At 36.6% G+C, this 27,515-nt stretch overlaps 1 protein-coding gene across 1 annotated transcript in view; it reads left to right on the forward strand.

Moving 5' to 3' along the window:
- The window catches only part of LOC148940821 (uncharacterized), an 89,357-nt gene that overhangs the window by 28,842 nt on the left and 33,000 nt on the right, over window positions 1-27,515 (forward strand). Inside the window, exon 3 of the mRNA XM_089105363.1 lies at window positions 22,811-23,010. Coding sequence (XP_088961489.1) covers window positions 22,811-23,010 — 200 coding nt within the window. The remainder of the gene's footprint in view (window positions 1-22,810; window positions 23,011-27,515) is intronic.

Below are 27,515 nucleotides of genomic sequence, written 5' to 3' on the forward strand. Positions count from 1 at the left end.
AACTATTAAAAAGGGCACTAGCCCTTTTAATTTTCAATCGAATGAACCCTTTTTGGAGTTTCTACGACAACCCTTGCTATAAAAACCTTATATGCCCCCAGGGTATAACTTAGAACCCTTGCCCTGAGGGCTTTGGGGGGAGTGTCTTCCTCGAAGAAATTATTTCCAGATCTTTCAACTACGTTGAACAAAATGGCTCTCTCAAAATTTTAATTGTATGTTTTTGGGGAAATGATGGGCGTGGAAGGGGTGTTAGTTGCCTTCCAATTACTTTCGGCTATTTGAAAGGGTACAAGCCCCTCCAATTTCATATTGAATGAGCCCTTTTGGTAGTTTCTACGACAGCTCCTTCGATATGAAGTGCCCTGTTCTAAAAGAAACAAAGAAAGAAAGAAATACATTATACATTGTGCCAACATCGTTCTTTACTTAGGCAGCGCTATTGCGCTGCCTATGATGAATGGTTTATAATTACGGTTTGTTTTTGGGGACTGAACTGTTTAGGAGCAAACGGTATACCGAACGCCAATATGGACTCACAGACTGAGAGGCCATATAAATACCATTTCAGTAGTTCATAGGATTTTTTCTCGATAAAGTTCGGCCCTTTTTTTTCAAAATGTGGCGATTTTCTGTGGTGCAAACTCTCTTGTTACTTAAAAAGGACACTAACTCTTCAAATGGCTGTTTACACGAAATCTCTTCAACTACAGACTGCGGATGGTCACTTGCATGACATTTCTTGTCCGGAAAATAAGTGATTTTCCAAAAATGCTCCAGAAAATCTCATAAGAATGTCCGAAAATGATAAGTGGCTTTAGGGTTCTCATACATGTAGAACTTCATTGTACTATTTCCATCGTGACCACACCCCTTTTTTAGGGAGTTCAGCGCGAATTCCAAAATTGAACAAATTTGCATGTGCTAACTGCTTTTTTCAAAACAGTGAGCCTGACATATTTTAGGACAATAAACATCTAAACAAGTCAGGACCTTATTTTTAGTTAACAGGAGGGATTTCAGAAGGAGATGAACTAGCACGTGTATTTTATTTAGAATAAAGTCCGCTGACTCAATGGACAGGACTCGGTAGATTTTGACTGATCAGAACGATACTGAGTTGCTAAAGAACCAGGTGGAACGTTTTGGTAGCCGGGATAGGGTGTGATTCTTACAGTTAGCGGCTCCATTAAATGTGAAAAAGTGTACTAATCCCCCTCAACCCGTGTTTCTACGTCCCAGTTTGAAATGTGTAGAACAATACTGAAAGAATTAAAATCCTGAAAAACTGCACGTCTCCAAATATTTATTAGGAGATGGGGAGGATGAGTATGTAATATCAAAAATAAATTGTAGGTTCATCCTTTCCCCGGCTTTCAAGGTGACATCTCCGAAAAATCGGGATATCCCCTATGGATACTGACAGAGGGGCCAAGGATGATACGCCCCTCTGAGAAAAAAACATTAAATTGAAAATAAAAAAAGGGCTTTTTGAGGCTTTAGACAAACTTCCCCACTTAGGCACCTACCTGCAAAAACTCCACTAACCGTCCCCCATAATTACTGCAAACACCGCCGTAAACACTGCCGTAAACACCACTGTACATAATTTTATCAAAACATCAAATGAATAAACTTAGCTAAACGAAGCCTTAAACCAGGTAGGTCCTGTTCCCCATGGTAGGCATCCTCAACAGATTTATATTTCAATATTTAGAAATTTCTTTACTTCCACAATTTGATGTTTGGCCCCACTGGCTAGTGTTGGGCAAAATTCGATATCGATATCAATATACCGATATATCGGACCAAATATCGGTATTGAATATCGAAACGTAAAAATTGATATTGAAAACGACACTTGGAAATTTTGATTATTTTCGGCTTTTTCTTTTATCTACCAGTGGACGTCCAGCAGAAAAGGTCCAACGTAGATTTTTTTTTTTTTTTCGTCAATGGCCGAGAAAAAGAAGAATAACGAATTTAATCCATTGACTCATGCTCGATGATACACAGCATACATAGCTGTATCCATTAATTAGCACGTACCCATATGGCGAACTCTCAAATGTTGCTGAGGACCTCCCAAAGGCTTTGCTGGATAAAATACCTTCTAGGTTTATAAGCCTTGATCAGGTCACACCCGTCACGTTTGCCACGTACCTTGATCCACGTTTAAAGAAAATGTGCTCTCCCTTGACAATCTTCTCCGAGTTGAGATTAAAATAGCAAGACAGATGGATTTGGCCTTGCTGGCTTCTGAATCTGTTTCGGAAGATGCAAGTGCCGTGAAAGTCCCTGTAATTCAGCCACGGCAGAATCAAGCCAGATTCTGGTGAACACATGGACGAAGTTTTAGTGGTCAATGCAAGGCATGTTTCGGCGGGAGCTGAATCTATAACGGTTGTGCAGATTATCAATAGGAAATCTGTAGTTCCAAGAAAAAGTGATCCACTCAATTCGTGGAAGTCTCGTAATATGGGGACTAAAAATACCTATACTAGGGCTAATCAGCTAATCACTGAAAGCCGGAACCGACTCTCCGGGAAAAAACATTGACATGATACTGTTTTTGAAAAGTCAGTAGTTTTCTTTGTCTTGGGCCCAATGAATCTCAAATCGGGGTTTTTGTAACATTCACCTGAGTAATCGAAGTTTATTTTTACTTTTAAATTATTTGAAATTTGAAAAAAAAAATGCAATATACTCTTTGATTAAAATTTTCGTTATTGAACATGGACAAACCAAGAGACAATCTGAGCAAAAGACTGATTCAAAATATTTATATCGGCATACAGAATATCAAATATTGACAGTAAAAATATCGTTATATCGATCAATCGAATTACCGCCCAACACTACCGCTGGCAATGTGAATGGGTCGTCACTGTAATGCCAAATAGTCTTATCTGAAATTTTCAAACTTCCGAGATAAATTCCAAAAACCGGTTGCTAAGGTTATCAAAGAATCAGGAGGGCAACATAGACCTAGAGTCGAAGTGTGATTGAACATACATTCCCCTGCTGATATGTCCTTTGAGCATAGCAAACAATTTTGATAATTATTTCAAAAGTTTAAAAATTTCAGATATGACCTTAAGACGTGACAGCGGCGATATCAGAATTTAGGCAATGATTCATAACTATCGTTTCCTCTTTTTTTTTTCTCGTACCCAGTATGCCTGGCAGGAGGCATGATCTTCCATACAAGATATATATCTGTACATCCATAAACAGAAAAATTGTCATTACATATGCGGCTCTAGTGTATAGTACAAAGCACTTTATCTTCTTAATATCTTGGTCAGGTGAGCACCAAATTTGGGTGCGATCTTTCCTTTATTGCCACTTTATTCAATGGGCCGACGATACTTTGATTTACGTTTAAGCTGCCTCATTGGGTATAATGAGATCCTTTATTTAATGTAAAATATAAATTCCCCATGCGTTTAATTTATTGAAATATATCTGCTACTTGTTCTTCTATTCAAATGTGCTTTTTTAAAGGAACTTGATGTCACCAGTAGCTCGCTACAGGTGAATCTAACGCGAGAACCTCCAGTGTTGGATGTCTAATAAATCGACAGTCATAACAACAATAATTTATTCATGGTAATCCAGTTTAAACAATTACCATTCCCAAAGCAGTGGCGTCAGTCTGCAAATACTTAAGGGGGGGGGGTAATTCATTTTTTCGTGTCTAGTGGGGGGGGGCGGCAAATTTGTCAGTTTTTCCATAAAAATACCGAAAAAGGTATTGCTCAGTGAAAATGCCCCTCAAAAAGGTATTTTTTAAAATCTTTGGGGGATATAACATCTAGCAGAGACCCCCTGCCCTCTCCCCGATTGAGGTCACTTTTCCAAAGTCATAGAATACAAAGATAATCTGTTTTTACTAAAAATCAAAAACGTTTTAAACGAAAATTGAAAAGGTTTAATGGAAAGTTAAACCTTTATATTAGATGGAAAGTTGTCGTTCGAAAATTATTAAATATGGCAAGACTGTCCTTGTTTGCATTTTTTTTTTTTTTTTTTTTTTTCTTATTCTTTTCGGGTAGCAGGAGGAAACTTATTTTTAGCTTTTAAGAGCATTCGAAAATAAAAGCATCTTTCAGATTTGTTTTGAAACTATTCCATTTTAATCTTTATAGTCTTTGGTAGATCTTACGGAACATAAAGGTAAATAATCCATATTTCGTTGTAACGATAAAAAGCTCGACAGCTAGCAAACTTGACCGAATCAAATTTTATAGTGATGTAATACTGATCAATCTTTTAATACTAAAAAAACAAAACAAAACTGAATACCGAAAGCATACAGGTATAGGCATTTCCCCCAGAGAACTCCCCCCACCAGAAAATTCCCCCTCCCTCGGATTATCCTCCCCCATTTTTCCCAAATGTATCAGATCAAAATTTTGAGATAGCCATTTTGTTCAAAATAGTCCAAAGGTGAAATAGCCGTGCCCCCACGTTTGACAAACCCCCTTCCAACCACCGAGGCAAGAGCTGTAATCCACACAAGCTGTCCATTATTAGGATATAAGGTTTTTATGGAAAGGGTGGTCATATAAACTTTGGAAGGGCCTGATGCCTCAAAGAGTGCTTTTTAATACCAAAGCATCCTAACTCTCAGTGAACCTTCAGGTAAATACAGGATTTGTTCTAAAGAAGGGGCAGGGGACGGGGGTCGAGTTAAAAGATGATATTTAATCCTTCTTGATTTCTGGAAATATTTCTAGTCTATGCTGTTATCGTGAAAATAAAGAGTAATATTAAACCGCGAAATTAGCAAAATTTATTCTGACTAGGAGGGGGGCTGGCCCTTCCTCATCCATGCCCTCACCCTCGTGGTCATAGAAAATTCGGAGGATGCCCACTCGATGGAAATTTCAGAGTTCTAGTCTTTTTTTAAGTCGAAAGTGATTAGAGACCAATGTGATCGACACTGACCAATCTTGGACATCTGATCGACATTTTGAGGTATTTGTACTTTCTATTATTTTGAGGTACTTGTACTTGTACTATTTTGTACTTTCTCTCTGGCTGCTCAATTTTGTGTGTGGCGAAATGTTTCATAGAAGATAATTATTCGGGAGGAAATTTTTCACGGGAGAGATTTTCTAATTGGAATTTTTAAGGGGGGGGGGGTGGAGGAATTTTCTGGGGTGTGGGGACACTGTCTCCCAAATCATACCTATGTCTCTTCTTCAAACAACGAATTGGCGTAGCATTGGGTGTTTATAAATGTTTGTCATTTGTAAACAGGTGCTGAACATGGAATTAAAAATTTCAAAAATTAAATTAAAGCATTTAAAAACAAAAGTACAAGCTCAGAACTCTTATGCTGATTGACTAAATAATATGATTGTTTAAATCCTTATAATTAACAGCTGTTATAATATATTGAGGAAATCAACATATCAAGAACCTTTCCTGATTCTAGCTGCATCTGACTCAATTTTATTATTTTTCACATTGCTAGGGGGATCAACTGGGGGAGGGGGAATTACCCCTTATATTTTTTGCTCCTCTAGATTTAAAAAAATACTTTTTTGGTGTTTTCACTGACGAATAAATTTAAAAAATCTTGCTCCCCCTGCTTAGATTTTGAAAAATAAATTTACCCTCCCCCATCTACATTTTCGTGAATTGACATCGGTTCATTTTGGATGCTTTCTCCAAACCCGGTATGAAGTTCTGTTTAAACAGAAGGTCTAAATTTAAACACAAATTATTGTCTAATTAAGTTATTTGAAGAAGTTTCTTACAAACTGATCTATTCATCCACTTTCTAAAACTCCTATGGTTAAGTGACTTGCACCATTTTTTTTAGCACACCAGTTGAAGAATTCATTTCAATCTACGGTTAAAAATCTTTCTGCTAATAATTAAAAGAAACTATACAAAAAGCACCCAGACTGTAATGTCTAAATAATTATTAGAAACAGCTAAATTTAATCCAATTAGAAGCATGATCGCACTCCGAAGACCAATCTTAACTGAAGTAGATTATTTTAAACCTCAGTTGGTTTTAATTGATGCTATTTCTGGTTATTTCTACATCAATATGCTACATTTGAAATTTTTTTTCTTTCCCGAAAGTAATCAACCAAAACAGTAGCATTCAAAATATGCATACTAATATTGACTGGAAACTGAAAAAGTGAAAACCTATGTTCGTCTTTGAACGAACATAGAAAATTAAACATAAAAAACAAGTTTTTTCAACTGAAAGTAAGGAGCAACATTAAAACTTAAAATGAACAGAAATTATTACGCATATGAGGGGGTTTGCCCCCTCGTCAATACTTCGCTCTTTACGCTAAAGTTCGAATTTTGTTCGAATCACAAATCCCTGAATCACAAAGGCCGTTTAACCTTTTGAAATTACTAAAAATACTTTAGTGTTAAAAATTTGTTTATATTAATTTTTGTTATGTTTTTACGAGTCAACAACTTTTTCTTTTTTTTGGGGGGGGGGGTTCAAACACCCTAAATCCCCTGGATACGGCCTTGACTGCACTTTCGGGGGGATAGTAATTTCAATTCCTGTCAAACTCAAAATATTAAAAGGCCAATATTTAAGCACATCTCCATGGGCGTGCGGAAGGGGACAGGGGGGCAGCTGTCCCCTTAGAACTTCAAATTTACGCTATATATAGCTGAAAAAGCAGATGGTTGAAAAAACAGTTGAAAAAAGGTAGATGGCTAAAAAAGCAGTTGATAAAAGGTAGACGGTTGAAAAAGCTGGAAATAAACAGCTGGAATGACAGAATAAAAGTCAAACAAGAAATATTTATCCATAATGTCTTGGAAAGATTTAGCTCTAATCCAAGAAGATTAATGCTGAAGCTTATTGGTGATTTATGATTTTTGGTGATTACTTATTAATTTTCATAGGCATTAATTAGATTTCATAGGCATGATAGAACTTATTGGCAATGTAAGGTTTTGTGAACTGCCAATATAACTTCAGCCACCTTCCGCCTTTCAGCTCAGAATCGGCTGCCCCCCTCCTAGAGAAAAAGCTACGTACGCCCATACACATCTCTCATGTGTTTCTATTACTTTAGAACCAAAAGATTTATGGTAGCCCGGTAATGGGGGGAGGATGAAAACAGCAACATTTAACCAACGTTGTTGGAATTACAGAAAATTATTCTAGAATTGTGAACCACGATATTTTTGGTGATCCAGCCAGTCCCCCCTCCTCAATTGGAGTTGTTTCTTAACTTTGGATTTTTACCTTAGAAATGTGCGCATTATATTGGGGGGAGTAGTGGAGGACCATATTGTTTTACAAAATGTGAAATATATGTAATTTGTCTGTTGAAGTTGAAGCATATTGATATTAAAAGGAGAGGGTGCTACCTCACAGGGCTCCCATGTTTTTAATGGGAGGCAGAATATTTCCTTCTTCTATTCTAAGACTGGCTACAATTTTCTAAAAATGCTGTAGGTCAGAGAAAATTTTTTAACTCAAAAATATAATATTACTTAGACACTATTACCCTGGATGATATATATGTGCTGCTTCATTTTTGTGGTCACCATTCAAGATCACACAGTAGGTCTTACCCCCTATGGCTTGGCAGTTAGTATAACCGAAGTAATTATCAAGAAACTACATAGTTTAAGAAACGATAATTGCCTAATCAACTAGTGCCTTTTTCGCATCTTCTATTCATAAAAGTCAGCATTCGAATTTGACTTTGAGTAAATATGGCCATTCATACCTTAGCCTTCTGACATACGATTTTATACTGATGAATTCAAAATATGTCATTGGACGCTTATCTCTCAGAGGTCCAAAGCCAGAACTCTCCCACTGTTTCCATAGATAATATTTAAATATGTTATCTTGTCTAAGGGTCTGCACACTTTTATAACAGGTGTATAAGGTAATATGCCTTCAAACGCGTGCTCAAACTCACCACTTATGCCTACGATCCTGCTTCCTGTGCCTTGAAGCCTACTCTAAGCTTTTCATTTATGTCTTTAGTACTGCCCCCGTTACTTCCCCCTTCCAATGTAAAAAAAAAAAAAAAATTGAGAAAGTCCACAATGTCTAAGTCATGTCATCCCTCGGCATGTTTTAATCAATAAATGAAATATTGCCTTAACGGCACTCCCGGTAGGAGGCACTTTCTTAGTAATTACTATTCTATTGACTGTAAAGTCATGGTTGGTACACATGTCGATACTCAAGTTGGGATGACAGAATACTGCCTTGTCATTATGGAACAAGGTTGAAAGTAACAAAGTTGAAGAATTAAAAAAAGTTTGAAAGCTTATATTTGGCAAAAAACGAAAAAATTACTTTTCTGACATTTTATTTATGCATGAAGTTTCACAAATTGATGGGCTAGTTTATCTCACAGCCCTACAAGCTACTAATAATTACTAGCTACAATAACAATACTAATACTTACAGGAATTCCCGAAATTTACACGGCTGAATGATTTCAAATCATTATTTCTCCCTGTTGTGAGTTGCGACGCGACCAGTTTTACGGAATCTTCCAAGAGGCCTTGCATCCTTTTAACCCTAGTGTGCCAGGGTTTGGTTTGGCCCACCCAGTGGCTCGAATTTACCAAAATGTCGAGGGGGAAATTATTTTTTTAAACCTAGGGAGGTAATTTTGTTGTGTTTTTTTTTAAATTTAAATACTAAGAAAGGGTATTTTTCAATGAAAACACAGTTTTTTCAAATATAGGGGCCCCCCAATATGCGCCCCTGAATCTTACGTTTTATCTAGTGGGAGGGGAGCCTTGAGTGCTAGAGACAGGCAGACCACATATGTACTGGGGTGCTTGATAACGGGACCGAACCATCTTAACTCTAGTATTCAACTCATAAGCCTTTGGTCGTAAGTTTTTATTAGACGGTCATTACTATTCCTTTGGCTAAGTAATGACCCTGCTAATCTTGCTAAATCCTGCTAAGGCAGGATTTTTATACTCCTCAATAAAAATACTTCGTCAATGTTACATGACTCATCAGGTTATTACTTGGAAAGTTTCATTAAATTGTTATTATAATAGTAGCCATTAATTAGGGTACGAATAGTAATAGACATAATTTTTCTTTCTCTTTTAAAATAAAAATTTAAACGAAATTCGGCAGAAAGTTTGAAACGCTGTCCAAAATGAAAGTATATAATTTTGGAACGTATTAGTAACCTTAATTGCATCTACAGCTTACCTCAAACACAAACAAAGGAATTTATTTCGAGAAGGTACTACCTTTCTTAGGGAGAGGGACCCAGAAAAAATTAAAAATGCGTGATTTATCAGCCCTAGTTTTCACTGAGAACTGAATAAGAATAGAGATATTTCCGAAACAGTAGTTTTCACTGAGAACTGAATAAGAATAGAGATATTTCCGAAACAGCATTCCACCGCATTTCCCTGACGTTACTTTTTTTTTTAAGAAGGAGAAGATATGTGATAGTATACATGAAAAGACTACTGGATGGTGTACTATCTACTATTTGGATTTTTGAACTTTAATTTTGAAACAAATGGCAAAGCTTCTAGGCCATACTTGATGTTTTCGAACGAAGGTGTGAACTATTTTCCCTGAATTGCAACGGTTTCTGTCATACATATTTTTGTATTCATTATCAAAATTGAGTGAGACTTTGAATAGACATTGAAAGCCCTCTTTTCTACCCCTTAAAAGGTTTAAATAACTATTTTAACGAATTAAAAGAATATTGGCTGCCTTATATCCCTCCCTTTAAAAGGTATCCTTCTACTGGGCCCACCTTATGCTTGGAGAGTTTTGAGTTTGTATAGTACATGGTTTTAAGTAGCTACTGTCTGACATTTCCTGAATTTTTATTCGACCTAACTTGAAGTAATCAAATAGTTTTTAACCATTTGTTTTTTTATTAATGTCGCATCTCGACACCACAGGTATTTCAGTTGGGATCAAATGAGTTAAAAACGTCTAATATAAGTTTCAAAATCAAAGTCGTGGCATATCTGCTACCTGGAAATAAGCTAAACTCAGTTCATTGTAATCGGATACTTTAAAACATAATTTGGTATTTTTCTGTTATAACGACCCCACTCCAGAATTACACTGTATAAAACTCGAGAACAAACCTAGAAGTGGTTTCTCATCTGTCTGTATTAAGAGACAATTAGCTGACGCTCCGTGAAAAACAAGTGACGGGTGACAGAATACATTAGACTCATATAAAATGGGCTATATATTTGCACATTAGGGGGGTGGGGTAAAGTATTTGGACAGCATGAAGTTAGAAAACAATTCTTACTTGATAATATCCAGAATAATGGTAGCTAAAAATTTTGCATGCAGACCCGCTATACTTTACCCCCACCCCTAATATGCAAATATATAACCCAAGTTTTTCTAAAGTATTACATTTTCATAATGTATTGGTACATTTCGTAGTGTAGCCTAACTTCACTTCTTGAGTGGGGTCTCTATAACAGAAAAAGGTACTTTCGCATTATCAGGGCCGCTAGGCCCTGACACTATAGACTCGCAATGATAAAATCCGTTTTGTGACGTCTTATCTGTTGTAGAGCAGGCAATGATAGTAAGGTTTTCATTGCGTATACGATATTAAACTGTGTTTTTTTGGATTTTAGGGGGGGGAAGGTACCTAGATTAGGTTACGAAATTTAATATATGCAATGCTTTGCCCCCCCCCACCCTCCCCCCCCTAATGTGCAAATATATAACCCAAATTTGTTCCTGAACTATTATATATTCATCCTATTTCATTTTATTTCATTAGCATTATCCAAACTTGACTTTTTAGAGAGGCCCGGATAATACGAAAGTACCCAGAAAAGTTCCCATATTTTCTAAGAAAATGTTTGGTGAGAACAAATTCCCAATTGAAGATGATCTGGGAATGGTAGTTTTTATCCAGATTAAACTGAACAGTAAGTCGTGAAAATAGATTTTCAAGAATTTACAACATGAGTCTACACCATCGGAATCACCATCGTTGAAAACTCTTAACCAGTAGTTGAAAGGTCTTCCGTCTGAAAAACTGAAGAAAATTGTATTCTCGCTGCATATGCTATAACAGAAAAGAATAGAAGAACAGAAAGTATATGAAAAGAAGGTAGTATCAAAGTAGCTAAAGCAGCCAAAATTTTATTTGTTTGTTTGGGCTTTTCCAACTAAGGTTGCTTTCTAACATAAAAACAATGGCGTAATCTAGTCAAAATCAGGGTGGGGGCAAAGTTGGAGCCAATTTTCCAAAATCAAGCGAAAATGACAGACAAAAACTAAAAAATAAGCCATTTGGTACCTTAAAGGTACTATTTGGTACTATAAAAGTACTATAAAGGTACTATTTAGTAAAGGTACTTTACAGTACTATAAAGGTAAATATGTTTAAAAAGACTGATTTGTTTCTGTTGATGCTTTAATTATGCAGGTTTATCTGAGTTTTGACAAGATTTTGGAAGAAACTAAATTTCAGCTGAGGGGGGCAAACTGGGGTTTGGGGGGGGGGGCAAACAGAACTCTGTGAGAAGCAGTTGCTCCCTGTACCATAGCAAAGCACCAAGCCCCTGCTTGGAAAGCATGTAAAAAGGAGGTAATACTGAAGTATATAATGTCGACCCAATTCCTATTGGTTTATTGGGGGTTTTCCAGCTATGATTCAGTTTCAACTTGAAAAGTATGTGAAAAGGAGGCAATATCAACGTAGATAGAGCCCGCCAAAATCTGATAGAGCCCGCCAAAAATCTTATCCAGCTATGGTTTCAAGGAGGCAATATCCATCCACTTAGCTGAAGTCAGCCTAAATTTTGTTGGTCTATTTGTGCTTTTCCAACAACGGTTTATATTCAACTTGAAAAGCATGTTAAAAGGAGGCAATATCCGCGTGGATACAGTCAGCCAAAATTGTATATGTTTATTTGTTGTTTTTTTCAGCTATGGTTGCTTTTCAACACGAAAAGCATGTGAATTGGAGGCAATAACGACGTAGATAAAGTGAATTTTATTGACTTATTTGTGCATTTCCAATTACGGTTTAAATCTCTCAAGAAACCTAACTCATACGAGGTAAATGTAGGAAGAATTTTGAGCCTATGTAAAAGAACATTGTCTAAAACTAGCCTATTTATGTTATCAAGCATGGAGAAATGGGCTAAACCTTCACATACATTGTCCTATGACTTCCTTCAAGAAAAGTTTCATGAAAACGAAGTAACATCTATGGAAGCCAAGGGACCTTGAATTAAAATTTGGAGCATCAAACACCTCCCCCCTACGAAGCTAATATCATATGCCACCCCTTACCTTTGTTCAAAGCCGCGTTTTCAGGCTCAGCGGGTTCGAACAGGGGTTGTTCTCGTCTAGTTTCAAGTTTCTAGTTTTTCGTCTAGTTTTGTCTAGTTTCAGCGGGTTCGAAGCTTCAACCCCGTGTTTGATACACTAGATGCACTGCTGCACAACGCTTGATGCACTAGACGCGAACAACCCGTGTTTAACGACGGGTTGTTCACGGATCAGCAGGTTCGAACACGGGTTGTTCTCGTCTAGTGCATTAAGCGTTGTGCATCAGTGCATCTAGTGTATCAAACACGGGGTTGAAGCTTCAAACCCGCTGAAACTAGACAAAACTAGACGAAAAACTAGAAACTTGAAACTAGACGAGAACAACCCGTGTTCGAACCCGCTGAGCCTGAAAACGCGGCTCAAGATGTATGCAATGTGTGCACATGCGATGTTATTAATTGATACGAAATTTGAATCGGGAAAAAAAATGGAGTGTCAATACAAAATAAATAAGTATAACCTTTTGCAGCAGCTTTTACAGCTTAAATGACTTCCAAAGTTACTTTTTGGCTTCTATTCTTTTTGAAGCTGCCAAATATTAATTATAGTAATCATCAGTAATAACCAAGCATATGCGATAAAAATCATTCTTGAATAAAACAATGTGAGTTTCATTGTTATTTTACACGCTTAGTAATGTAAGGTTTAAATATACTCAGTGCCATATTAGGTGATTGACGTTCATAAGAGTCACGACCTTGGAAAAACATCTAATTTGATATCTTGTTTCATTTTCTGGTAAACTTCCTGCTCATTTTTGATTTAAATGACCCGTACACTAGCCATCCTTTTTAACAAAAATTTCAAAGTATTGACGATATTTCCACCGATGTGTTCCGCATCAGTTCAATAGGGAAGAGTTTCCGAAGATGGCATCAAAACCTGAAGGTCTGCTATGGGCAAAAACATGACTACTTTAAGAGGTTGCTTTTGAAAACAAACAGACTTTTGCTCGATCTTCAGGCGTTAACAACAACGGTAGACAACCTTAATCTTCTCGAATGGATAATCTGCTAGACCGAGTAAACCACGTATCCCTAAAATTGTTGTTGATAGGCAAATTGGATTACCTGGCCGCAATAATGTCTGGAAATAGTCTCTGGAAATATTCATGTAGATGAGTATTGTCACTGAGGACTATCACTGCAGCGCTGGGCTAGCCAGAACTTTAGCACCCCGGCTTCGTATTTGAAATATCTAAATTAGAGTTTTGCATATTTAACAGGCCTGCAAAGTATAGTTTTTCTACTTCGCTAGATATCGAAGGTATTGTTATTTATAAATTGGATCTTTTGCGGTATCTAGACATTGATTATGGTCCTAAAACTAGACCCACTATCGGGCTTATTAAAGATAATGTGTCTCGGTGTCTTACAAATTGTCATGGAAAAGTAGAAAGCTTGAGAATTTGAGTTAATAAATCGACTCTTGCTAAAATATTCAACGCTGTAGTTACGCCTTCTATATATATCCCCATTTTGGGAGTTACTAAAAGTTACGCAAAAATGACAGCTGCGTACCCATTATTATAAGTTGGCAAAATTTTTGTTACGTTTGCCCTTGTGGTTTTCAAATAGTTATATAAGCAGCCGTTATGGAATAATTGACCCAGTGACTAAAATTGGGGAGATAGAAGCAAGAGCTTGCCGCCGAAGCATGCAGTTTCTGGCTGACTCATCTCTAACTCGTCTTGTACTGCAATTCTAAGTTAGTGTAAATATCTTGTACTTGTTGATGAGTGTATTTTTTTCTTTTCTTTTTTACTCCGCTTATTTGTAAAGCGGGCAGAAAACAAATTATCATTATTATTTGCTTTTACTTGTGTTTTTAATGTTGTTTTTTCGCAAAAAAAAGTGATTAAAATTAAGGCTGAGTTTATCAATAGCTTTCCAAGAGAATGTAAATCCTATAAAAGTTATGTTTTCGTAAAAAATAAACAGGAAGGTCAAATTGACTTTGTGCCAGAATTACTCAATGCAATCGAAATTGCGGCCTTGCAACCCTATGAATTGAACTAAAGAATAACACGATTAATGACGCTAACACGTGATTTAGATATTTAACTATGTTAGAGGCAGTTTAGAACTGTTATAATACATCATCAAAAAGCACACTTTCTTTATTATTTTACATGTTTCGAAGGGGTAGAAAGTTTCCATCCCAACCCTGTTCCTTGAAGTTGAAACCCTATAAACATCCATCTCTAGCAGCGTCATAAAGACTGAAATACACTTAAGCCTTTAGTAGAACAAAGGAGCACATACAAAAGAGGTTCTCTAAATTTTCCCCAATAGGTGGTTAGAATAGTTCTTTAGAGTCAAAATCAGCAATTTATTTTATTTTGTCTCCTGTTGTTTCCCATTAGTCCTTAAACAACCTAGGTTCTGAGCCGGGAAAGTGCGCTGGAAGAGGGTTTTGAAGTGCTGCTCCCCACAAGTTTCGAAGCTTTTACGATTTCCCCCAAATTTCCAATTATGTTTAAGCAACCAATCTCAATTGGGTTTATTTTTAGTTTGAAGCCCTCTTCTCCCTCAAATAAATTACGGCGTATATGCATCTCTGAAGCTTTCGTAACAGCTAATTTTTCACTATCATATTTCTGTGTTATTACTGGGAGCCTATTGAACAAAACTTGAATTGTTTTCATATGGATTATATTTAATATTGAAAAGTTTTATTTCTTGTTAAAAATCTATATTTCAACAAGAAACCTTTGCCAGAGAGAACGCGATAGTGCTGCTTTTGGGCTGTTAAAATGGGACCCTTAAATTAATCCCTTCAAAAATAGGACCTGACAAAGGACTAAAAATTTTTTTCCTGGCCACTTTCCCTGGGTGGTCATAGAAAATTGGAATGGGATCATTCAGTTGAAAATTTACAGTTCTAGTGCTAATTTCAAAGACAAAAAGTATAACTAGAGGGTAACCGACCTCCCTCTTGAAATTTTCTGTCTCCCCCTCGTAGCTCCCATGATATCAGATCAGCATTTTAAGATGGTCATTTTGCTCATGAGCGTTCCTAAAGTCTAATAAGTATGACATTTGGGGTCAACGTCACCCCAAAAGCCACACGGGAAATTACCCTATTATTTGTGCAAGTTACCCGTTGTGTTTTCCCAAAGGGTGTATTCTCTTGGGGTCTCCTAAGGGTATGCCCGGGAAACTACACGAGTACCTGAGTAAATAAAAATGCGCCATCGACTTTTCAAAATTATTTACAATAACTCGGAAACAGAAAATGCAAAGACACTTTGATAGCTAGGGCGCACAATCATTTAGAGTAACTATGTCATTTCTATCTCTGGTTTCTACCGTCAGAGATTCAAAAGCAGCTTTTAAGAGGGAATGGGGCATGCCAGGATTTAGTTTGAGTTCCTTGCTGTTTCTTCAGTTGGTAAGAGGGTTGAAATTCAAGGGGCTGGTGGGGCTGGTACTCGCTTGGGTGCTGGGTAACGTGTCCAAACCGTCTGAGCCTTCTGCTCTTGACGATAGCGGATGTGGAATTCTTCTGATTTCACTGCACATCTGAACTAGATGATTGTTTATCCTTTAGCCAAGTTTAGAGCGGCAAATGGTTCTTAGGCATATCCTATCAAAAATGTCTAGTGAGCGTTTTTCTTCTGCCTTTGGCAGCTTCCTCCATTTCTGTAGCAGCCCTAGCCCAGTATCTGTTCCTGTCCCTCCTAGATGGTTTGTGAGCTTTTTTCCGGAGCAGTTTGAAATATTGTCAATCTAGGGACGCTTTTAACTTTTGCTTGAAATTCATGGGAATTCTAGGATTTCTGGACAGTTTCTGTGAGTTCCTGAAGTGTTTTTATTGTGCACCACTTTTTGCGGTTTTTGGCTCGTTTTCCGAGTATCTTCTGAGTATTTTCCGAGTATCTAGAATTTCAGTGTCTGAATTGTCATTCCAATCTTTGAGGATGATGAGAGCTTCAAATGTATAACTCAACTCAATATAAAAATCAGCCCTAATTGTTGGGATTTCTAGGCTCTTTACCGTGTTTATACATGGGGCGTGTTCTTCTCCTGACTTCCGAAGTACTGAAGCTTTGATCTTCTCACTGTGGATCGATCCGGCTTCATGACGTCCGGGGCAGTCACTAGAGCAAGAATTATAAAAGTGACATACATCAGCCGTTTCTGGATCACTAACTGGGACTTTACCATGGCCCTTTAATCTGGTTTCGGTAAGGTACGTGATATCTAGATTATGTCGGTAGAATTCTTTGGCTTTAAAAACCTCATCCCGTCACATTTTAACGAACATATATTCCAAGTCGCAATTCTTAAAATCCTCTTGTTTATCATTTCATCAATGTTGTTGCTGTATCAACACGCCCAATCTTAATCAAGGTCAACGGTAGTCTTGACTCGTCGCCTGCCAGGGACACCGTAATAGTAGGCTTTTGCTTCGGTACAACATTATTTCGTGATATTTTGTGGGTTTTTTTTTTTTTACTGACAGCTCTCTAAGCCATCGGTCAAAAGCCTCTGCTTTAGCTACACTATAGTATCAAAGCTGGAAACAAGGATCAAGTATTTATTGCAAGTATGATGTTCTCATCCCTCGTCGTACTTGAGGTGTCTTGTGATCATCACAATTTTAAATAAATTGGTTTGATTTTGAACCAAACTGTTGGGTGGATAGCTCTCTGAATCTGGTTCAAGCAAGTTCATCTGATCCATGATTGTAATTTGTGGTACTTTTGACATGATTAGATATATATGATATTATTTTTGATACTAGGGTATTATTGATATTTTTTCAGAACTATAGTCGGTCACTTTATGTTACTAAATGGGTCACTCGGTGATCGGTGGGGCGAAGGTTGCTGATCACTGATTTAAACTAACAAGATTAGGGACTTCACTAATTTTCCAGAAAAGAATATTCTACCATCTAGCTTCCCTGTGCCAGAAAAGCCATCTAGTTCACTTATTTAAACTAAAATAGGTGAAAGGCATTTAGAAATACGATAATTTGAATTTATTTGAATGTAAATCAAGTAAGACTGCCATGTGCAAACAATTAAAGTTATTTTTCCACCTTCCCAATTGTTGCTAACAATTTTTGGAAACAATTCTTGTGGATATATGGAATCATAAATATTCACCAGTAAATATTTGTTGCCAATAATTCACATAAACATACAATATGAAAGCAAAACAGGAAATCTTACAAATAAGCTTATTTGAAACTGGCATATGCGTGAAAATCCATTTCAGGGACTGATATTTCAGGGGAAGGGGGATATTCAGAACAAACACATAAACAGATGAAATTCCTGTTGTTCATAGAATTTCTTGTTCCAAGGTTTCGGAAGACAATCGGTAAATAAAAAACACCGTAATATAGGGTTTTGCTTCGGTTCAACATTATTTCATGAAATTTTGCGGGAATTTTGTTGACCGACTGTTCTCCAAGCCATCATTTACCTTGGTGGGTCAGCACTCTTAAACTAGATTGGGTCATTTAAGGGAGGAGGCTCATCTTCTACCACTTTGAGGTGCACTTAGGGCTTCCCAAAGGGATGTTAGGGACAGAGGCAAAATGCTTGAGCCCACTAGTCTTAGCCCATAACCACTGCAACACGGGGGAATACAGATTGCGATGTAGGTCCACCTAAGTGCGGAAGGAATTTGGAAGAAAATAGTAAGAGGGAATGGTTTTCCTCTGCTTTAACTACACTATAGTATCAAAGCTGGAAACAAGGATCAAGTATTTATTGCAAGTATGAAGTCGTCTCACTTGAGGTTCTTTTGATCATGACAACTTTAAATAAATTGACTTGATTTTGAACCAACCTGTTGGGTGGATAGCTCTCTGAATCTGGTTCAAGCAAAGTTCATCAGATCCATGATTGGGGGATACGTATAGATGATGCAACACCTCTTTAGATTGGACTCTAATTGTCAGATCTTCAATGGGCTCAGGCAATGACACTGGCTCTTATAGCAGCAGGTGTTTGAAGTTTGCTATAACCACCCTTTTGACATGCGTTTTGGAGAATAACAGGGGACCCTTAGAGGACAATGGTTAGACGCTTGCTGTGCGTTTTAGCGTCTTCAATCGTGGCTAGAATGAAACTGTACTCGTGGAAAGGGTTGGAAGCTATTGGACTACTTATAATATAGCTGACAAGAATTTGGTCAGGACTGCAGTAATGTCGTCAGCTTCTTTGAATGCATTCCCCGTATGAAGATGCAATGTACGATCAAAGTAACTAGGCGTTATTGGTCCTGCTAGATCATAGGATTCTGTGACATCTTCCTCAGTAACAAGCTACAACAGTAGCAGTAGCAACAGCAACATCTTATCGTCATATCTTTTGGTTTATTGTTTACGCTTAGTATATTTGAAAGATTAATTGAAAGAAACAGTGCGATTCGATTACGATCGTTTTTACATCTCAGAAAAATGAATTACGGTTCGATTAAACTTTAATTGAAAAACGAAGGATAAATTCTAATCATAAAATTATTCGATTAATCGAGTCTATCTCTGCCTTGATGTATTAAATATAACTTTCTGAAGACCCTCAGGGGGCAAGCAAGTGAAGGTGGGATTCCGACTTGAGGGGAAAGGGTAGAACTAATTTAAAAGATACTATGTACATCCATTCTAACAAAATACCATATACCCAATGTCCATAGCAGTATCTGTTATCGGTTAATGTGACTGTTCATTTCAGAGTCTGTTTGTTTTGGGTTTACTAGTAATTAATTAAAAAAAATTTTTCCACAAAATAAGTTTTTCAAAGAAAAGTAAAGAACTCCATTAAACAAAAAATGAGCAAAAATAAAATAAAATAATCTACGGAGCGTGAAACTACCGCAAATCAGCATCGATAAATAAATGAAACCCAACACGAACAGAAACTATAATAAATAGCCGAGTCAAACTCAAAACGAGCAGAAATTAACATAAGTTGTGCTCAAAACCCCTATGCCTTCCCAAGGTCAGAACATAATTTGCACTTTACTGAAAAAAATATAAATGTTTTTACTTTTATAACTCTAGTAAATCAAATAATATTAACATTCTGATTACTAAATATCAGTATATGTATATTAAACTGACAATGCATATTCATTTGTATATTTTTTTTTTTAAACTTTCTGTAAAAAACCTTACATGCCCCCACGGCATAACTTATTACCCTTGCCCTGAGGGGTGTGGGGGGGGGGAGCGGTTGTCATCCTTAAAGACCTAATTTCCAAAAGTTTCAAGTACGTTGAATAAAATGGCTATCTAAAAATTTTGATCGGATGTGTTTAGGGAAAAGGTGGGCGTGAGAGGGGGGTTAGTTGCCCTCAAATCACTTTCGACTATTAAAAAGGGCACTAGTCCTTTGAATTTCCGATCGAAAGAGCTCTTTTTCAAGTTTCTACGACAAAAATTTCAATAAAAACCTTATATGCCCCCAGGGCATAACTTATAACCCTTGCCCTGAAGACTGTGGGGGGAGTGTCTTGCTCAAAGGTATAATTTCCTGAACTTTAAACTGCGTGAAACAAAATGGCGATCTAAAAATTTTGATTGGATGTGTTTGGGGAAAAGGTGGGCGTGAGAGGGGGTTAGTTGCCCTCAAATCACTTTCGACTATTATAAAGGGCACTGGTCCTTTGAATTTCCTATCGAATGGGCCCTTTTTCTAGTTTCTACGACAAAATTTCAATAAAAACCTTATATGCTCGCAGGGCATAACTTATAACCCTTGCCCTGATAACTGTTGAGACAGTGCCCTGCTCAAAGATATAATTTCCTGAACTTTAAATTGCGTGGAACAAAATGGCCATCTCAAAATTTTGATTGGGTGTGTTTGGGGGAATGGTGGGCGCGGAAGGGGTGTTAGTTGCCTTCCAATCACTTTCAACTATTGAAAAGGGCACTAGCCATTTTAATTTCCAATCGAATGAGCCCTTTTTGAAGTTTTTACGACAATGCTTTCAATAGAAATGTTAAATGCCCCAAGGTTAAAACTTGAAACCCTTGCCCTGGGGGCTGTGGGGGAGTTTGCTCTTCAAAAACATAATTTTCATCTGGAAATCAACTACGCTGAACAAAATGGCTGTCTCAAAATTTTGATTCGATGTTTTTGGAGGAATGATGGGCGTGGGTGGGGGGCTAGTTGCCCTCCAATCACTTTCTACTATTAAAAAGGGCACTAGCCACTCCAATTTCCAATCGAATGAGCCCTTTTTGAAGTTTCTACGACAACGCCGTCCATACAAAGTGCCCTGGTATGAAAAAAAAATAAATAAATAATACATTGTGCAAACATCGTTCTTTACTTAGGTAGCGCGATTGTGCTGCCTATGATTACATATAATATGTACATATTACATACATATTTTATAATATTTACGTATGGCAGTTACATATTTGTATTACGTACGTTTTATACATGCTACAAATAGCAGAACAGTAATTTCTATTTATTTTAAGTCTGAACTATTATATGACTTTTTTCTGCTCGTCTCAGGGTCTTTTATAGCTCTTTACTTTTCTTTAATAAGGTTCTTTTTGGAAAACATTATTTGCAGTAATCTGAGGAAAAAATTTGTTTTTTTTATATTAATTTATATTGTGTTATCAGATGAGGCTAAACGAAAAACTAAACCCAAAAAAAACATTATCTAATTGGATATGAAGGTGTAAAAAGAAACTACATAAGGAAGTACGGGTCACATGAAGGGGGAGGGGTAAAATGGAGCTCTAAATGTAGCGGAGTGGAGGAGCATCTCCCTCAGATGTGCTTGCCCTGCGCAGCTTGGTATTGCGAAGGGTAATTATAGTAACAACAGTTTTTGTTTTATGACAGTAAAAACAAGTCGCCCAGACAAATGTTTTACCCCAATCAAGTCTTTGTCCAGATTTTTCTTAAATCATAACGTTGCTTTAAAATTTTAAAATGCTTTTAAAATCTTTTAAGGAAAAATCTTTTAAAATTATAATTTTTTGAGGATAGATAAATAGGTACTTTCCTGTGACAGGCTTGAGAATACATTTTTTTGGTCACACTTGCTCAGTTATCTAGAAAACGTTCTTAGTTTCCTAATAGTAAATAAATTCCGTCCTTTTCGTTCGAATAGCAGGACTAACCTTATAGAGAGACTAATGTCCTATTCTTCGATGTTGAAAATTGTGCTTTATTTCCACTGGTTTACTTTTATATCGTCAATAACCGCGTTTTTTGGAGCCAATCATTTGTCAGAAACAGTTGTGGATCCAGGGGGAGGGTGAGGGGGGCGCCCCCCTAACGTAGTTTAAAGTAGTGTAATTTACTTAATTAACGCAGGTTTGCTTTAAATAAACTTGCTCCTAATCCTAACGCAAGTTTATCGGATCAACCTATTGTGCTCCCCCCCCCCTAAAAAAAATACTGGATCCGCCCCTGGTCAGAAAGCGTATCTAAGAAAAAAAAACCAAATAATTCCTTCTTTTATCCTTTTCTGTATTTACCTGTTACTGCTACGTGAAATTTAGAGCCAGAATAAGAGCGTAGTGTCTGATTGGTTCTTTTCTACGAACTTATAAGTAGCCTAAGTAGAAAGAATTAATAGTTTTTTTTAGTCACATCAATTATCACTAGTAAACTCTCCGTTGTATTCCTCTATTCCTCTGTTGTGTGTGAAGAAACATTTATTCCCTGAACATTTAAAAAGCTAGCATTTCACTTCACCACCGCATTCACAGTAGCACATTGCAAGTCAACATTGTTACACAGCTCAGCTAGTGAGCTAACCGTAACGGAGAGTACTTTTCGGAAAGTACTTATGCTTTCAGAAATTAGTTATGCTGAATCTTGCGATTTATGTGAAAACTCGGAAAAACGGAGAAAGAAGGAGAATGCGTCTTTTTTAATACTGAAATTAAAACATTGAATGGTTTCCAAGGTAATTAATGGTTTCAACGTCCAGAACAAACGAGTATGGGGAACTAATAAAAGTGGAAGCTGGGACTACCGTCGAAAAGAATCACTAGCCCCTTTTTTGTCAATTCATGAAATTGTTGGAGGAGGGGGGCAAAATATTTTTTTGAAAATCCAGACAGGGGCAATTTTGTTTTCTTTTCCTTTTTTTTCAATGAAAATAGAAAAAAATGGGGTATTTTTGGATAAAAAAAATCTAAAAAGTATGTTTCAGCGTCTAGGTGGGAACAGGGGCGGGGGAATCTATAGGAGGGGGAATGACCTCAAGTACTGTCACAAATTTGTGTAGACTGAATTTTGAGTTCAAATCATTTTTTTAAATGTAAAAGAATTTTTATTAATATTTATTTACAGGTAAATTTCAGCTTTAATCCTACGAAGTCGCAGACCATTAATCTCAATTATCTGATTATTTTCAATTTTTTTTATTCTTTTTATGATTTCGCCTGACGTTATACTCCGCATGAATTAAGTTAATCGCTTACAACAAAAGCTTATCTTGTTCTAAATGAATGATTTTTTTTTTATAGAACTGGAACATCTAAGCTCGGAAACTTTTTTGAACTCCTTGGATGATGGAGTTCTAGTTTGTAAGCTGGCAAGAATAATTCAGGAAAAAGCAAAAGAAATTATTTCCTTAACTGCCGAAACTGGTGACCCGACTACTCTACCAGACGTCACCAAATCGAGAAGAACCTCGGTAGAAGAGTCTAAGGTCATTGTTGCTAAGGTATGATACCTCAATTTCTAACTATAAGTATAGCGTGCTTCAAAAAGCCGGTCAGAATTCTTATCACTTCTTTCACAGTTTCTTATCACTCCTTTCACTTTCTTATCACAAGTACTACCAGACGCTTTGTTTTCATTGAGTTTACATGGTAAGGTTGTCTTTTGATGTCTTTTGTTTCGCCCCCCTACTGGCGTCCATGGGAACAACATCCCTATAAAATAGGTTTGTTTGAAGAATTTGCCTTTAAAACGTAAGAAATGATAACCCTATAAATGACTGTTGATATTCTTACCCCCCCCCCCACATCCTTCTAATAAATATTCAAGGGGTTAACCTTTTTGCGGGGATGAATGTCATTCTTGAAACATTGTTTACGAAACTGGAACGCAAGAACTAGAGTTGCAGATGTGAGTAGGAGCACTCCTTCACATTTCACAGAACCTTGGGTAACAGCTCATTCATGACTAACAGTAAGGAAATAGAAAGCCTTGTCAATAGAAATCGGAAATCTAAAAAGTTTTGGATTACAACATAAGTAACAACAATGTATATTATTCCTACTGATTTTCTTATATTCATTTATTCATGCTGATATTCATTTGCACAATATTTTCTTTTAGGGCAGTTTTTAACGAAATTGTGTGCTTAAAAAAAGAAGTGTACATCCAAGTTTTATATTATCTACAATCTAATAGCGTGAATCTCTCAGTTATTTCTGTTTTAGATTATTCCCATGAGCATGCATATTTGTGGCAGAAATTTACCTGCGTAGAGTCCACCCCTGTTCGCTGTGATACACACAGGGGCGGATTTAAATCTTTGGCACCCCTAGGCCCAATCGTTTTAGCGCCCCTAGACCCTTGCAATTTTTTTTCGGAAAGACACAAAGATTTACGGAAAAATGCCAAAAAATTTGGGGATAAGGCCTTAGAAGGCAACTGGTTTGATGATATTGTTTTGTTTAAGAATAGGGCCTTTTAAGATACCATTTGTAGACCCAAGACAGTCATCCCAAATAAAAATTACAAAACATTAACACCAGAAGCCATCCCTTTAGCTACATACTTACGTTAGGTTGAACGACGAGTATTAAGGGCATTTTTATGTATCTATCAAACTAAATAAATAGATAGTGAAAAATAAAAGTCGTAGAAACAGAAAAGTAAGAAAAAAATCGCACGAGGGGGACGAAATTTCCACGTAAGGGAAGACATAGGTCCAAGGGGAGTCAAAAATCATTTTTCGTATGTTTAATATCGTTTTATCTGCCAAAGGCAGCCATCCTCAGTAAAAGTTACGAATAGAAACATTTTAGTGAATAACATGATTCTTATCCAGAGCTTCAAAAAATTCCGAACTCTCTATCAACAGCCTCCAATTAGCCAAATATGGTAAAATGAATCTGAACTAGCTACATTTGTGGGGAAACGTAACTTGGGTGACCTCGATTAGCTATGAGAGCAGCTGTTTCTTTATTCTCCCATTGTATTCTGGGATGGTAATTTTATTTTTCTTAGATAAAAAGTTGAAAAGATTTTCTCCATTAAAACTTGAGAGTATATTCTTTGAATCCTGTTTTATCATTGAAAAATGTAAAGGTGTCAAAGAACGAAGAAGAGGGAGAACAATGTGAGACTATTTGTTGCAATTCATGCAAAAACAGAGTCGTGATCCTTCATTGCAGCAGACAGTTTAACTACCTGCTGCTGCTGAATCTGCTTGGGGGAGCGAACGAGATCTATACTCAAAAAAAATTACAATGCTCAAAAGCAGATAAATGTCAGTGCCAAAGATAGCAATATCATGAGCAGTAGGGAAACACAACAAAAACCATGCTCTGTTTGGTATCATACAAATTTCCTGATACCATAGTAATATATGATTAATTTCGGTGACATCAAACAAAACTGAGTGACTGCCCCACAAACCATTAAACCAGGGGTCGGCAACCTTTTTTGGAATTGAGTCAAATTCGGCTAAAATACAAATATTACAAGGACGTTTGTGTTGGAGACATTTACATTTTATAGTCTTTCAGTGAATTTAATTTCCTCGGCTCAATGCTGTCTCTAGATACCAAATGGTGTTTGGCTTGTTTGTCAGTGATTTTTAGCCATACTTTCAACGCTGCGTTGAACTGTTCTATCTGAAAGCGGCATTTCTTTGAACCTCGGAATTATTCACTTTTTGTTGTTGTTAATTCTTTGAATAAGTTTTCGGGCACAGATTATAAACGTGTTTTCAAAAACTCGCCTTCTGTAAATGGTTGTCCGTTGGTACCAATGCTAAGAGCTGCAACAAACCTGGCAGATGTAGCATGATTGCAGCTGGTAATAAATCTCTGTAAGAATTCATTTTGTTTTCTAAACTTTAATCCTCGTTTAGCATTATATTCATGTTTATCATTTGTCATTTCAACCCGATCTTTTTGAAGACAAATGTCACCCAAAATTGTAAGTCCTGATGGTAATTACATCTGTACATATAAGTTTATCACCAATTTTGATACACCAATACTTTTTTGTCCACATGTCTTGAAATGACCTCTTTTGCCTTTCCATGGTAATATCCTTTTTTGGAAAAATAGCAATTGTTCCACATAGGTAACTGCGTGATACTTACTGAACATGACCCACAATTGAGATAACGGCACACACGGCACCTAATAATGGCAATATGTATTAGAAGAATGTCGATGTATTCTGCCTATTATCATTACCGCAACTTTGTCATCGATGTAAGATAATGTTCTTACTATACCTTCTCAACTTTTTTACTTCTCAAAATGTTCGTTTTACGTTTATGCCTATAAATTATTTCATATGTTATTTTTTATTATTTCATATATATTACTTCATATTCTATATTATTTCATATATAATTCTTAGAATCCTCTTGTTCATCATCTCATCAATGTTGTTGTTGTATCGACGTGCCCAATGTTCATCATGGTCAATGGTAGTCTTGACGCGTCGCCTGCCCGGGACACCACAGTATAGGGTGTTGCTTCGGTTCCACATTATTTCATGATATTTTGCGGGAATTCTGTTGACCGACGTTTCTTTAAGCCATCGGTTATAAGCCTCTGCTTTAACTACACTATAGTATCAAAGCAGGAAGCAAGGATCAAGTATTTATTGCAAGTATGAAGTTGTCTCACTTGAGGTTCTTTTGATCATGACGACTTTAAATAAATTGGCTGGTTATTATGAACCAGCCTGTTGTGTGGATAGCTCTCTAAATCTGGTTCAAGCAAGTTCATCGGATCCATGATTGGTATTTTGGGTATTTTTGACATGATTTGTTATATATGATATTATTTTTGATATTATAGTATTATTGATATTTTTTTCAGAACTATAGTCGGTCACTTGATGTTAGTAAATGGGTCACTCGATGATCGGTGGGCAGTAGGTTGCTCATCACTGATTTAAACTAACAAGATTAGGGACTTCAACAGTTTTTCAGAAAAAAAATACTACCATCTAGCTTACCTGAGCCAGAAAAGCCATCTACTTCACCTTAATTAAACTAAAATTGGTGAAAGGCATTTCAGAAATGCGATAGGTTGAATTTATTTGAATATAAATCCAAGTAAGACTGCCATGTGCAAACAAATAAAGGCATGTTTCCACCTTTCCAATTGTTGCTAACAATTTTTGACAGCAATCTTTGTGGATAAATGGAATTGTAAATATTCACAAGTAAATATTTGATGCCAATAATTCACATAAACGTACAGAGTGAAATTAAAACAGGGAATCTTAAAAAAAATAAGAACATTTGAAACAGGCATATGTGTGAGAACCCATTTCACGGGCTGACATTTCAAGTGAAGGGGTAGATTCAGAACAAACACAAAAACAGGTGAAATTCCTGTTTTTCCTAGAATCTCCTGTTCAAAAGTTTCGAAAGGCAATCAATAATAAAGAACTTACAATGCCCGCTAGCTATATTTTTTTCGCTCAAAAATACTGTCGGGTAAGCACTAGTAAAACTTCAGTGTAAGGAGAGGGGGTTGAAAAGGGGACAACCCTAATTATCTGTAGAGTAACTGTTTAATTTTGAGTTTTTTTTTTATTACAGTCATTTAATAGATGTATATTTTTTTGTATCATGAAGTTTTTACTAGCAGCTGGCTATTGGATGAGGTACAGCCGATTGTTTTGCATCATTTTATTCGAACTAAAACAAGAAGAGTTTATTCCACATTGGTTGCAGTCAAACAACTTTAACTTCAATAAAAAACGAATCACTTTAATCTTTCTTCGATTCTGAACACAAAAAGAACCTTTCATAAGGAAGAGTTTGAATGTGTCGCCTTAGTAAACTGACGTTGTTTATTTTGGATCAATCAGGGAAAATTATTTAAAATCTAATTTTGCTCTCGTATGAAATTTGAAAGGGTTGACTGATGTCTTGTTCTTAGAACAGAATTTTTCGCTTTAACTTCCGCCTCGTCTGGGAAAGCTGTTACATTTTTTTTCTTTTCTTTTTCTATAACC

The sequence above is a fragment of the Artemia sp. Qi Xiang Cuo genome, chromosome 19 (assembly GCF_049724085.1).
Source record: "Artemia sp. Qi Xiang Cuo chromosome 19, ASM4972408v1, whole genome shotgun sequence".
In the NCBI taxonomy this organism is placed as follows: domain Eukaryota; kingdom Metazoa; phylum Arthropoda; class Branchiopoda; order Anostraca; family Artemiidae; genus Artemia; species Artemia sp. Qi Xiang Cuo.